At 36.3% G+C, this 15,524-nt stretch overlaps 1 protein-coding gene across 2 annotated transcripts; it reads left to right on the top strand.

Moving 5' to 3' along the window:
- Positions 1 to 4,966: 4,966 nt before the first annotated feature.
- LOC6649555 (acetylcholine receptor subunit alpha-like 2) lies at positions 4,967 to 10,421 on the top strand. 2 transcript variants are annotated; one of them, XM_023179719.2, is made up of 8 exons: positions 4,967 to 5,162; positions 5,236 to 5,637; positions 6,717 to 6,871; positions 6,961 to 7,141; positions 7,991 to 8,150; positions 8,323 to 8,908; positions 9,193 to 9,394; positions 10,148 to 10,420. In XM_023179719.2, exons 2-8 carry the CDS (start codon positions 5,398 to 5,400, stop codon positions 10,340 to 10,342), a joined length of 1,719 nt encoding a protein of 572 aa, XP_023035487.1. In that variant the 5' UTR covers positions 4,967 to 5,162; positions 5,236 to 5,397; the 3' UTR covers positions 10,343 to 10,420. The 2 variants fall into 2 exon arrangements, with proteins under 2 accessions (XP_023035487.1, XP_002072403.1); XM_002072367.4 differs by lacking the exon at positions 4,967 to 5,162 and having other exon boundaries at positions 5,211 to 5,637; positions 10,148 to 10,421.
- The last annotated feature ends 5,103 nt before the right edge of the window (positions 10,422 to 15,524 follow it).

Here is a 15,524-nt window from a genome sequence, read left to right as displayed (position 1 = left end):
CAGGCTTCTGACTTAACAACTTTGCACTGACAAGTTTCAATGTCTCTCTTTTTCGTCGTGTTTGCGTTTCTTGGCATGTAAAGCGCGTGTTACTATGAATACTTTGTCAAGTTTTTCCGACTTTCCAACTCGAACGACTTTCGTTGTCATCATCAGCAGCAACAGCCTGAGTCTCTCTACCTCCCCCCTCGAATGCCACTAGATTGCTTATGCTTGCCATTACTTCGTTGATGCTTACGATTCATAGTCGGGTGAAACAACTGAAGATCTCAATCATAAATTACAGTGCTCATACGCCCCGTTATAAATGGTATACACAATATTATATGTATCCATTTTTTTTTTGGCGCTACTTTGATTTGAGCTACTCGACTCACAAATCAAACTAATGTGCAATTAATGATAGCCTCTTAGTGTCAAAAGCACAAGAACGGAACTATGCAACATTTTTATGCAGCAATTTTACGGCATCATAAACACGCCGCCAATGTGTCTCATTTTCAACACGACTTGTCACAGCTGCCTCATCATAAAAACGGTATCTACATTAATTGACAGCCCTGACCGACTGACAATGGAAATAGATGGATGGATGGTTGAATAGATGGAAGGACGAATGGATGTTCTCGCCTGTCTCTGATTTTTGGGTTCAGGTTTTCTTTTTGTGCTGCTGCGGCTCACGCGAAAATGCTATTAAATTGATGGGCCGGTCGTCACCAAAAACGTTTGCCACGAAAATTCACAGTCGACAAAAACAATTAAAAATGTTATAAAAATGTTATGTACAGGTCAGCCTGAATGGATGGGTGTGGTGAAGTGAGTGAGTTGCTCTATGGATTGGTTGGTTGGATGCTCTGATAAAAGCAAACGCCACTTAAACGTGTCAACAATGGATACGACAAGCGCAGTAACACAGCATCACCGCTAGCAGAGGCAAACCAATTGATGATGAACAAAAGGACAGACATTCGCAATCAGTTTTATGTTGTTCGAGTGGTAAAGAGAGAGAGAGAGAGAGACGCAGAGGCTCTCATTGTGATTGGCCTATACCCCACATATACAAACATACTTATGTACATACATATGGACAGCAAACAGTTTTGCAATTAATTTTTTGCCAAAACCAGGAAAACATTTTCTGTGGCCCCATAAAAGTTAGATAAATTGTACAAGCATTGAGCAAAACTTTCGATCAAACAGCCACGCACGCACTTTATAATACCTAGATAGACAGAGGAGCACAGAGATTGGGAGAAGTGAATGGTGGAAGAGGTTGTAGGTCGCGGCATTGTCAGATTTTGAAGTGGCAAAAGCCAAAACCAAAAGCCAGCCGAGTGAAGCATCTACCGATTATTTATAGTTGAGAAACTTTTGTCATTTACGTTGGAAAATTTAAATTTTAATTGAGTTTTCTTGCTATCTGTAGAAAAGTGGAGTTAGTCATGGGAGTCAGTGCAGTGGTTGTGGGTGGTTTCCAGCATGGCATCTATGGGGATTGGTTGCCAACTCCCTCGCTCCAGAGCTCGACAGTTGCGTTGAACTTGATTTGCCACCTGAAATGGATAAAATTACCCTATAATCCTGCCAGGGGCTTATCAATATTTGTACATTTCTTACTTGTTTTTGTTAATAGAATATATAAGTCACTAATTTGTGTAATTTCAACTTATTAAAACTAATCCTCATAGAGTGACTCGTCTTGATGAATTTATGAAAATTAAATGAGATATTCAATAGACATGGAGTTTAAAAAAGGAAATAGTTTTTATTCCGAATATATTTTTTTTAATAGGGTAGAGTCTTCTGGATTTAGTCTAGTTAATATAAAACGGCCAGGAGCATAATTAAAAAGTATTTCAGTTAAATATTTCTGTTCTGTTAAGACACTCAAGCGAAAAACTTCTTTTAAATAACACTAATCAAAATTTGAGAAATATTTCAATTTCACTTCACAGCTTAACTAAGTACCCCCTTGTTAAATTAAAGCAGTTGAGTTTGGCAGCTGTTCTTGAGGGCAGAATAATTTTCACCTGCCGCAAAGAGTATGCTAAAGTCAATTTTAGAACAATTTCAGTTTGTTTTTGCCATGTTCCCTTCTTTTTCTTTTTGTTGATTTATCGGGCAGGACGAGTTATGCACATAACAAAAGTTTTCTTACCACAATGGAAAAAAAGAACTAGTAGAAACTAAAATAAAATACAAAATAAAACTCCAAAAAAGAATCGAAAGTTTGAGTTGCGAAACAAGGAAAAAATATTTGCTGTGTGTTGTTATTGTTGCTATTTTGTTTGCTGTTGTTGTAATTTTGATTGCTTTGTTATGTGGCTGACAATAAAACATAAGGGATATTTCGTCCTGTTGTAAAAAGTCCAAACACACACACACACACACCCGCTTTTACCAGAAACACATTCAAATGAGACTTCAGATGATACCAAAAAGTCAGTCTGGCTAAATTTCCGATTGGCTGACAGTGCCTCGTCTAATAGTCTAGATGATTAAACTTGTCTCTCAATGGGCAAATGGAATAAACTGCTCATTGAATTGATTTTTGCTACTAAGCCAAAAAGCGCTGATGTGACCAAAAAAAAGGGAAATTACTTTCAGTTAGAGCCAAAGCAACAAAAAGAAAAAACAATGGTATGAGAAAAGGAAGAGGCAAAGGAAAATCCAACCATAAAACACACGCGGCCCAATGGCGGCCAACAAAATGGCTGAGATTCCATGTATCATTATGGCCATGTTTTTAGTGTAGAAGTGTAGGAGAGAGACAGAGAACGGTAATGGGAATGAGAATGGAACGATCAAGGCTGGACAGCATCATAACTGAATGGACAATAAACAAAACGACAAAAACAATAACAAAAACTACAACTTACTACCCAGAAAAGAAACAAAAAAGAAAAATGGCAAAAAATATGAAAAGGGGTCAAGTCAAGTCTTTGAATTTGCCGAATGGCTGTTACAAATGAGTTGAAGGGCTGTTAAAAAAAAGTTTGTTATCCAAGATACAAATAAAAGTTTAAGGTTTTACGCAAACTATTGTGTATACTGAACTTATACAAGTGCTTAGATATGATTAAGGAATAAATTCAATCATCTTCAAGTTATTCAAAATCCAAACACACAGAGAGTGAAAAACTTTTTACTAAAGAAATAAATAAAATAGATTAAAAAAAGTTGTGTATTTTTTTGCAATTTTTTACAAATTTAATTTAAAAATCTTTATTTTTCTATAAATTATGAATAGACATTGCTTTTCGATTGATTATTATTGAGGATCATATCACTTTAGATCTCTTAACTTCAACTATTATAGTCCAGAATACTATTTCTTCTGTAGAACGTTTCATTTTTGATACTACATAGTCACATGAGTTCAATTAATGCTTAAAAAAAGTTTTAAGGTATGTTGTTGAAAATTATATTTCTAGGTACCTCAATACATACGTATCACCAACAGCAATTTAACTCAATTTTAAGGGGAAATTCGGAGCTCTTGGTATAAATCATTTTGCATTAACCATAATTAAACTGCACATATACAGACACAGATGAACGAGTAAACAGAGTGATAGACAGAAAAACCCAAAAGGCAGTGAAATTGTCAAACCTCACAGATACACTTATACAAACACACGCACACACATATACATAACACACATATAGTCCTGCAGACAGCCATATCATCAATGTAACTGCCTGTGCTAGTTGTTGCCGTCATCAGGGTGAGCACATTACTGTAAATGCAAAGGAGGAATCCAACACACAGATATGTGTGTGTACAGTTTTGTTGTGGCAAAAACCAAAACCACAGAAACAACTCAAAATCGCAATATGACACATATGTGAACAGACGTAGCAAAATACCAAACAGAAACCTAAACCCACACCCAAAACCCGAACACAAAACTCAAAAGCCAGCAACATTGCAACGCTAAATATGTGAAATGCACAAGTGCTGAAAGGTGTATATGTATGTGTCGGTGTGGGTGTGCGTTTGTGTGCCAGGACTTTAACGAATGTTGACAATTACGAAAATTTGGTTTTCGGTTAAACCGAATTCAGCAAAAGGGATGTAGAACAAATGCCCAACATTTTGTTAAACATTTTCGTTTGAGATGAAGATTTCTTTTTTCTCCATCTTTTTTGGGCTGTGGCTCACAGTAAAAGCGGGAGAGAACCAGGACAACATATTTTGGGTTCCTGCTTTTTTTCATTTTTTTTTTTGTTTTTTTTTTTGAAGTTGTAATGGAGTCCCTGAATGGGATTAACAATTGAAGAGAGTAAGAGCTTGGAAAAAGCACAAGAAAAATGAAGAGAAGCATTTCTAGGGCTTGGCTTAGGCAATTGCTGCTTACCAAAAAGACAAACACAAATACTAAAACAGCAATTCACTGATACAGAGAGAGAGAGAGAAAGCAATTTGAAAATATACATAGGGAATTCATAGGGACGACGATTCTCAGTAATAAGCAAAACAGGGTATACTTTTAGGCGCAGGCGCTGCGCTCCAGCAGCATCTGCCCTAGCGACAAAGCTACAAAACACATTTTCTTTTCATGGTTCTTGTTTTTTTTTTTTTGCTTGCTCGCTGCTTGAATTTGGAAGCTGCAGCGCTCAGTGGTCCTGGCCAGGCTACAAAAACAATACGCCTATCAGTACGAATCCTGTGAATATCTATGCAGGACAACACGGAGCACGACAAGCAGGACAAAGTGAAATTTTGAAAATTTTTACAAAAAATACGCGACAATGCATAGCAAGGCGAATTGACATAAACAAAAAGAATAAAGAAAAATTTATTATATATTTTATAAGGGTAATTTAACAAAACAAAAAAAAAATAGAAAAAAACAAAATAATATTTTGCGCAATTTTCAAAACAAAGAAAAAATTTATAAAAAATAATAAAGGACGGAGAAAAAAAAGATAACCATAATAAAATCAGCTGCAAGGGGAGCAGCTGCTTCTGTGTCTGCTGCTGCTTCTGATTCTGCTGCTGCTCCTGATGCTGGAGCTGAGTGTGGTCACTGCGCCGACTCGTTAGATTGTCGACAACTTGGAGACTTGTAAGCACTTTTTAGAACATTATGTACTAAAATAACGGTAAAGCTAACTACGTCAGAGAACTGGCCAGAGATTGAGCAGCCGCCAGAAAGGTAAACAAAAACCTGTGCGCTTGTGTTTGTGTATCAATAATAAAACACCGGCCGCCTTTGCCTTTATTCCAAGGCTTCTGTTTTGCTGCTGGTGCTTCTGCTGCTGCCACTGCGGCCGCAGTCGCTGCCATTGCCACCGCCACTGCCACTGCCACTCCCACACTGTGACGTCATCAGCATCATTATCATCATCTTGAACAGCAGTAACAACAACAATATTAACAACAGCAAAATCATGGGCTACCGAATGAAACCTCTTACCCTCCTGCTCTCCGGCATCTGGAGGAATTGTAAATTACTCTGCCTTCTATTCATATTTCTGCTTCTATGCGAAACTGTCCAAGCGAATCCAGATGCCAAACGTCTCTATGACGATCTCTTAAGCAATTATAATCGTCTTATACGACCAGTTAGTAATAATACCGATACGGTATTGGTTAAACTCGGTCTGCGCCTGTCCCAGCTAATTGATTTGGTAAGTAGAGGCAGGAGAAAATTAATTAATGCAATTGGAAAAAAAGAAACGAAAAAAAACCGATGGACACAAAAAATAGTCAAGAACACTTGTAATTTTAATTAAACTGCGGCAAGTAAAAATGTAGAGCTACATTTGCTGCTTGCCCATGGATGACCAATAAATTTAAATAGGCAATTTTCAAAAAAAAAAAAAATAAAAGTTTTTTAGAAGAGTCGTAAAAAGATGGCATAATAGGAAATGACAACAAGATTAAAAACAATTTAATTTTGAAGAAAAAAAACATAATATTGATTATTGTAGTCTGTTTCAAATTAGGGCCTAAAAAAAAGGAAAAATTAATTTCATCAAAATATAACTCAAAGAAGACGGCAGATATTACAGATATTACAACATGGTAAAAAACTTGTTAGAATGTTAAATAATATAATAATTCGCAAACAATTCAAATAAGAAACTAAGAAGGTAATAATAATAGGTGATGATAGAAATAATACAAAGCGAGATAAGTGGGTCCTTGGTTCTTCCATAATTGGTTTCTTTGGAAAGTCGTAATTTCTAAAAATTATTTATATTTGTATATCAAAACACTAAAAACATGTAATTATATTTTTATGGAAAATCAGAAATAGACTTTTAAAATTTAAAATAAAAGAACTTTACTTTCTACCCAAAACGAACTATGTTCGTCTCGCTTAAAGTTTCTGGGCAAGTTTCATTTGTCACCAGTCCCAACACTGCAATTTATGCAGCAGCGGGTTAAAAGGTAATAAAACACGCTAGAAACCAAATAAAAAGTAAAATAAAAAAACCAAAACCGTAAGCTGACAGCAAAAAGCACATTAGGGAAGCAAGAGAGAGAAAGGAGAGAAAAGTAGCAAAAAAATAACACGAATGGCAGACACCAAAGTGAAGTGCAAATGATAGAGGACTACCACAGAGAAAATAAATATGAAAAAAATAAAATTAAAGAAAACGTAACAAAAAATGCAAATCCCATGACTCAACGAAACGTTGGCTTTGGCTTATTCTCATTTCTTTTTTCTGTTTGTGTCTTTGGACGTTATTTTAATCTACAGAATCTAAAAGATCAAATTTTAACGACCAATGTGTGGCTGGAGCATGAATGGCAGGATCATAAATTCAAATGGGATCCCTCTGAATATGGCGGCGTCACTGAGCTTTATGTGCCCTCTGAGCATATTTGGCTGCCAGATATAGTGCTCTACAACAAGTGAGTATAAACGCTAAAGTTATGGTCATATAAAAATTAAAACTAGGAAAGATATGTAAAATTTGCTTCGGTTTTGGTTTTGTTTTTAGTGCCGATGGTGAATACGTGGTCACCACCATGACGAAAGCCATACTCCATTACACTGGCAAAGTTGTTTGGACGCCGCCGGCAATTTTTAAATCGAGTTGCGAAATTGATGTACGCTATTTTCCTTTCGATCAGCAGACATGCTTTATGAAATTCGGCTCATGGACCTATGATGGTGATCAGGTAAATAAATTACTTTGCTTTTCTAACTTTTTCTTTCCTTTCGCTGGCTCTGGCTAAGATAAATGGGGCGTGGCACTAAATTTATGGGCAGACATTTATTGCAAAAATGCGAGACTAGGCAGCGACGCAAACAAGAGACGAGCGACTTACAAGCCTAAGAATGCCGTGCGAACATCGAAAAGGCGTCGGCGTTGGCGTGTCGTCTCTTAGATTAAAATAAGAAAAATTGTAAAAGTGTAATTGAAACTTGTCTAAGCGTTGCACACATAAGCAGAGTGCTGAGAGTAAGAGAGATGAAACGGCACTCAACTGGGTGTCCCTGTCATAAAAATGCGCGGTCATAAATTAAGGCAAAGTGCGACTCCAGCTCCTCCTTAAACAGAACTCTTTTTTCCACTTCCGTTGACCATCTCAAATGCTGTACAGTGGCTCAAAAGTGAATATTAATTGGTAGAATTATTCGAAATATGCGAGTCAAAATAGAAAAATGGTTACATGTAGAAAGAGGTATTCAAAGAGTTGTTCTGTTAGTTTTGTTTTTCGCTATAGTAGAAATCAAATTATTGTACATTTAACCCACTGTTTTAGTTAAAGCATTTAAATTTTTGGACCCCTTGAAACGGTTGCAATTAAGCCTCTCCATAGTCGTCGTCACTTTGAATAGCCTTTTTAGCCAAAGGCGTTGCCAACATTGCCTGATGCTGCAGACTTCGCCCCAGGAGGAATTCGGAACGTGGACGTGAAAAGTGAATGTCACGCCCGTTGCCTTCAAGTGCCTTTAAGTTGTGTGCTGCCATGCAGAAAGGATGAATTTTTATGGCTCCATCACTTTTGTTTCCTTTCGTTTAGATCGATTTGAAACACATCAGCCAGAAAAATGACAAGGACAACAAGGTTGAGATTGGCATTGATTTGCGGGAATATTATCCCAGCGTGGAATGGGATATATTAGGTGTACCAGCCGAGCGACATGAAAAATATTATCCTTGCTGTGCTGAACCATATCCAGGTGAGTTTTGTAGAGTTTTAAAGCTATAAATCGCCGGTAAATAGACGTTAAAGACGCGAAAGCTCTACCCAAACTCACCCCGGAAATTTTTTTATTCTCTTTTTTCCCAACAAAAATAATGACAATTTATCTTGGAAATTTGGTAAACACTTTAAATAATTGTATATATTAGATATATTTTTCAATATCACACTAAGAAGGAAGACTCTCTTTTACACCGTTAATTTAATCATTCCCTGCGTTGGCATCTCCTATCTGTCAGTATTGGTGTTCTATCTGCCAGCCGATTCTGGTGAAAAAATTGCTCTCTGCATCAGCATTCTGCTGTCCCAGACCATGTTCTTCTTGCTCATATCAGAAATTATTCCATCGACATCTTTGGCATTGCCGCTGCTGGGAAAATATCTTCTCTTTACCATGTTGCTGGTCGGCTTGAGTGTTGTCATAACCATCATCATACTCAATATACACTACCGCAAGCCAAGTACTCACAAGATGCGTCCTTGGATACGAGCGTTCTTTATAAAGCGACTGCCAAAATTGCTTCTGATGCGTGTACCCAAGGATTTACTGCGTGATCTGGCAGCCAATAAGATCAACTACGGCCTAAAGTTCAGTAAGACCAAATTCGGACAGGCACTGATGGATGAAATGCAAATGAATTCGGGTGGCTCCAGTCCGGACTCGTTACGCCGCATGCAGGGACGCGTTGGAGTGGGCGGATGCAATGGCATGCATGTGACTACGGCCACAAACAGGTAAGTGTCAGGTAACGAGTGGAGGGCCAGGATGATTAATAAGTGTAAATCAATTGAAATTATTCTATCATAATTAATTTCATTAAACATATTTAAAGCATAATTCTTTCGGCGAGAAATTCAAACCATGTACACCAATTTATCGCAAACCATCCTCGGTTTCTGTTGTGTGCTGGCACCCACAGAATGCTTATGGTTCATCTCATCTCGTTCTTTTTCCCATCTCCTGTCATCTGTCCTGTCTCACAAACTGTGTCTGTGTCTGTGGCACTATCTCGTTACAGATTCAGTGGCTTGGTTGGTGCTTTGGGTGGAGGACTGAGCACATTGAGCGGCTACAATGGCCTGCCATCGGTGTTATCCGGTTTGGATGACTCTTTGAGCGATGTGGCAGCACGCAAAAAATATCCATTTGAGCTGGAGAAGGCCATACACAATGTCATGTTCATACAACATCACATGCAGCGTCAGGATGAGTTCAATGCGGTGAGTCCAGCTGATTGAAATTTTAATTGAAAATTCCATTTGCCGAAAAACGAAAAGCCGTACAAGCTGAAAACGGGACGAAAATAAAAAACCGCAGAAAGCTCACTGGCTATTTATAGAGTGAGAGAAAGAGAGAGACAGTGTCCCAATCTCTAGCTTTCCTTTTTAGCTGTTTCACTTGTTTCTTGTTTCTGGTTTTCTTTTTTTCGCTTTTTATTTGTCGACTTATTTAAGCTTTTTTTCCATATTTGCACTTAAAGACACAAGGACGAGGAAATCCAGTTTTAATTGCTTTTGCTCAATTGACTGGCAATCGTTAGCTATCATTCTTTTTTTCCTTTTCCTCTGGCACTTTGGTGGATGTGGTGAGGCAGTGGCTCTAACCGCTTTGCCAGGCTTAAAGTGGCAAAATAAAAGAAAAAGAGCCGCAAACGTTTCAATCAAACCCCCCAAAATGCTTTTTGTTTTGCGATTGCGGCATTTGCTTTGTTTTTTCTTCCTTGTTTATTATATTCTTTGTTTCTTTTTTTTTTTGGTTCCTTCTTTATTGTTGCTACTTTGCTTTTTGATTGATAACAGAACTTATGCCGAGCGAGTAAGTAGATTAAGACCAAAAAGCGAAAAAAATAAAAGAATCAGCTTATTTAATAGTAATCGCTCCACGTGTGAGAGCTTAAAGACCAATTAAATTTTATTGAAGATTAGAGCCTGATTGAGAGAAAATGAAACGTTACATTTATCTTTGATTCACAGGAGGATCAAGATTGGGGCTTTGTGGCCATGGTTATGGATCGCTTGTTCCTGTGGCTCTTTATGATTGCATCGCTGGTGGGCACATTTGTCATATTAGGCGAGGCACCATCTCTGTACGATGATACCAAGGCCATTGATGTTCAACTATCCGATGTTGCCAAGCAAATTTATAATCTAACCGAAAAGAAGAATTAAATTCAATCGATAATAACATAAAACTTACTAATCACTAAATCTTAAAGCAATGTTCAGACATTATATTAATAATAACTAATAAAAAGAAAGAAAAAACCAGAGGGCCGGGGCTAACTTCGACCACGTCAAAGTTTGTATACCCTTGCAACTTTTTTATAGCCATCAAAGTGGAAAAACGTTTTATCTAAACAGGCTAATGTTTGCGAAAGCAAAGGAAATAACGAAGATATTGATCAAAGTCACTGTTTTCCACCGATCGTTCCTATGGGAGATAAATGATATAGTTTCCCAATTTTTATCAAATTCGGCATAGTCATTAACAGATATATTAAACAAACAAATGTTTAATTTGAAAACAATCACGTCAAGAGTAACGAAGTGACGGTTTTCGACCGATCATTCCTATGAGAGCTATATAATATAGTCACTCGATGTTAATCCAATTTGGCACAGGCGTTAATATGCGTAATAAACTCACCAATATTAAATTTCACGACAATAGCTCAGAAAATAAAAAAGTTATTGAGAAAAGTCACTGTTCGTGACTTTGCGGTTTGTATGGGAGCTATATGATATAGTGGTCCGATCCGGCTGAATCCGAGATATAGAACCCCTGCAGTACATGCCACATGCCAAGTTTCAACTCTGTAGCTATAACGGTCTAGGAGGAGTTTGCGTTGATCCAGACGTACGGACAGACGGACGGACGGACGGACGGACGGACGAACGGGCATGGCTATATGAGCTCGTCTCGTCATGCTGATCAAGAATATATATACTTTATGTGGTAAGAAATTCTTTTTTATATGAGTTGCACACTTCTGACAAAAATTAATATACCCTTTTTGCAAGAGTATAAAAATAAGAAAAAAATGTTGCTAAAAATGAAAAAGATTTTTCCGCTTTTATCCTGGGAATCCTGCTAAAATAAAATGCATAAGAAAAATTCTTAAACGTAACTAGGATACCAAACTGAGAGCAAGCAAAACTGCGATGAAAAAAAAGGAAAGGACAGGAGTCTTTTCTCTAAAGCCCTTCCGCTTGGCATGTCAAAAATATGTTTGCCTCAGCATGTGGGTAACTACATGGCATGCATGTTAGCCCGTTATTTGATAACTTGAAAATTAACCTTTGGAAAATGAAAATGAAATGAAGAAGGAAAGCAACTAACTCATGTGGAAGAAGACTCATACAAAGTATAAAGGAGGAAAACTATGGATGATGCAAGACCAAAAGAATTATAATGAGAATGTTGTTGCTATAAACTTAAATTATCAACTCAAAGTAACTTTGGACTAACAATGTAAGCTTGAGTACCCAGTTCTATGTCCTCAGTAAATTAAATGGACGTGGGTGTAGTCCTTGAACTCCTTTTTAAGGATGTGCAAAAATATTTAAAACCGGTGCCGTTTTTTAAAAGTGAGTTTATTTTGAGGGAAAAAGGCTAATGTTTGCGAAGGAACGGTCTACAATCTTAGCATAGGAAAAAACGATGATATTGATCAAAGTCACTGTTTTCCACCGATCGTTCCTATGGAAGCTATATGATATACTTACCCGATCTTTATTAAATTCGGCACAGTGATTAACGGATATATTAAACTAACACTGTTTTCGACCGATCGTTCCTATGGGAGCTGTATGATATATATGATCTTGATTAAATTTGGCACACTCGTTTATAGGTGTAATAAACTCACCAATATTAAATTTCGACAATAACTCATAAAATAAGGAAGTTGTTAAGAAAAGTCACTGTTCTTGACTCCATTTATATGGGAGCTATGTATATGATATAGTGGTCGGATCCGGCTGAATCCGAGATATACAAACTGTCCAGTATATAGAAGACTACATGCAAAATGTCTAGCTCTAACTATCTAGGAGGAGTTCGCGTCGATCCAGGGGTACGGCGGACATGGCTCCTCCTTTTAAAGGATGTGCAAAAATATTTTGAAAATATTTAACAGTGATTTAAAAGTGAGTTTCATTTTGAGCGAAAAAATAAAAATAATTTTTAATCATTATTTTAAATTTTTATTTTTTTGATAAAAAAAAAATTTTTTATGGATAATTTTTATTAAATTACTCAAAATTAATGATCTTGAAGAAAATCGAATTGAATTTTTAAAAATCTTTCCCAAATTGCATAGATGGTTAAATATATTGGTGTAATCTATTCTTTTCTAAGTCCTTTATAAATAAATGATTTTTTTATGTAAAAAAAAAACAATCATTATTTACGGTCCCTGCTTTTAATATTTCATCAAAAAGCATAGCCTCATTTGACAGCGTTTAGTTAAATTTGAACATTCTTCTTGGAGTGCTTCTTTTTAATTTCCGTAAGATTTTTTGAATGAAATTGAAATTTGAAATTTAGCATTTTGCATAGCCACCTTTAAACTAACAATGAAAAAATATTTGTAAAACTATTTGCTACAGCTGTAACTGTAAAACTATTTCCTATACACAATGTCACAAATTTTTTGCTATTCGCATCTATTTCTGAATGTGAATGTCATTCAAATTGATGGGGAAACCATTTCCATTTCTTCTATTTCCATTTTCATTTCTCCATCTCTATGCCAGAGGCTGTCCATGTCTATTTTGCTCGGTAACAGTAACAGCAATTGCAAAATCTTACAATGGGAGAGTGGAACGTTTGCTGGCGCGCTTTTAACTTAGTTCAACAAGTCTCTTCAGTGGGGGATTCAGGTTCAATGCATACACTTCGTATATACATTTATATATTGTGCCCTTTGCATATATTTTGCATACATTTTCCAGTATCGGCAATCACTTTACGCACACGCCGCCAACAATTCAAGTATTTCACCCATTCGCTCACTCATTCATTCATTCATTCTGCTGTAGTTCCGTTCCCTTGTGTCATGTTGACAAGTTCAATATGCTGCCAAAGGGGGAAAAAAGAAGTCAGTGGAGAGGGCAAGAACGACCAACCAACCAACTGACTGACTTTGCCTTGTGTTGTGTCGCCATGTGTGCATCATTTTCGCTACTTCCCGTCTACTTTTCACAGTTCAGCGAACGACTGCTGTTGCCTTTTTTTCCTCTCACTCTTTTTCTCTTTGTCTATTTTTTTTTTTATTTTTTGTCTTAGCTTCAATTGAAATTCATATTATTTGTGCTTCACATATGACGAAGGAAAGCATCAAGTATACGCATAACAGCAAGAACGGCAACAACAGCAGCTGCAACAGTAGCAACAGCAAAAATAAACCAATGGAAAGATGGCTTGTACAATGAACATTCTGAAAAGCATTGCAATTCCTAGAAATTAAATGAAACAAAATCCAACCAACCATGAAAACTCATATTAAATGTCTTACTTAAATTTTAAATGCAAATTCAAATAATAATAAACCATATAGTATTTAAGAAAAATTATGTTTTAAAAGGTAATATTTCAGAATTTAAACTCTTATTCGTCCAATAAAAATTCAAATTAAATAAAGTTTTTATTTTTTCATCAAAACATATTGTGCGGCGAATCTTTCTTTCTATTACTATTTCAACTTGCAAATGGTTTAAAGAATCAAAATCTAGTATTCGATATCTCTATGAAATTTTTCTGCCATACAAAGAAAATTAAAATGAAAGTAAATTATATATACTTCCATCACAATATCTTCTCATAAGTACCTAACTTTTAAAAATATCGATATTTCTGATATCTAGTATGCGGATGACAAATCCTTTATCAAAATCCCCTTACCACTCGAACTATTTGGAACTGAACACAAGTCAGTGAACACTTCCCAATGCTTTCAGTTTAGCTTTTATATTTTGTGTTATTTATATATGCATAACATTTTATACATTTTATTTTTATGTATTTATTTTACATTTTATTCTGCTGTATAGATATATTTTTTTGCTCACGTATAATTCATTGCATTCTTTGATATTTTTGTAGCATTTTTTTTTTAGTTTGGCATGCAGCAATTTCATTTCCCGCTGACAGCAGCAGCAACAGCAACAGCAACGTCAGCAGCAGCAGCAGCAACATTGACAACAACAACACAGTGAATGCAGCAATGGCAGCAACAACATAACAGCAGCAGCAGCAGTTTTCAATTCGTTTGATTTACCATTTATTTATGTCGTTTGATAAATTCAATTTGTTTGCAGATTGTTGGAGGTTGCGGAGTTTTTAAATTAGGAGAAACGAAAAAAAAGACTACGGAAATGCATTTGCTGTACATTTAATTCAATTTGCTGTATCGCCCAGACAAAAGTCGCCCACACTTATTTTCTCTTCAGTCTCTAACATAATTAACATCAGTAAAACGGCAGCCTTTTAGTTGCATTTTGTTCCCGCATCCTCCTTCAACTGTAGTATTAGAGACTCGCTTGTCGCTTGTCAAATTTTATCGCAAAAACAATTTGTCGTTGGCTGCAAGTGGTTTTCCATTTACCATTTTTTATACCCTTGCCGAGGGTATTATAAAATTGGTCAGATGCTTGTAACGCACAGAAGGAGATGTTTCCGGCCGTTTCCGGCATGCATGACAAGCTGAGTCGATATAGCCATGTCCGTCTTGTCGTCCGTCCGTCCGTCGTTGCGTATGCGTTTTACTCAGCCATCTTAAGAGCTATCGGGATGAAATTTTTTTTTTTGTGGCTTCTTACTACCCGGGTAAGATAAAGTATGAAAATCATCAGGATCGGACTACTATATTTTATAGTTCTAGAAGAAACATTGCAGAAATTGGAGTATCCCCATGAAATTTACCGATAGTATTGGATATAAAACCTCAGATCCCAAAATTTGAATCTGATTTTTTTGTTTGTGTATTGATGAATTGAGTTGCAGGGAAACATATTTTAAAATGTAAAAAAATTATTGCCAAAGACTGCAAGGATATAAAAACTTCGGCATTGCCGAAGTAAGCTTCTTTGATACTTTTTCTTCATTTTCAAAGAAACTTCAAGTCTGACTGACTTGACTGGCAGAAATTTCCGTTACTTATTTTTTACACGATTAATAAAACTCGTGACATATTTCTTTTTTTCTTGTTTGGGGGCAATGGAGGCTTTTGTTTTTGTCATCTGTATTAAGTTGATATGTGAAAAGTTGGTGAGGTTTGTCATTTATTTATTTATGAATTGTTTGTGTTCACTACGCTCGTAAAGTTGTTGCTTCACACACACACACACA

Source organism: Drosophila willistoni, chromosome 3R (assembly GCF_018902025.1).
Source record: "Drosophila willistoni isolate 14030-0811.24 chromosome 3R, UCI_dwil_1.1, whole genome shotgun sequence".
Lineage (NCBI taxonomy): Eukaryota > Metazoa > Arthropoda > Insecta > Diptera > Drosophilidae > Drosophila > Drosophila willistoni.
This window is presented reverse-complemented; position numbering and strand designations above follow the sequence as displayed.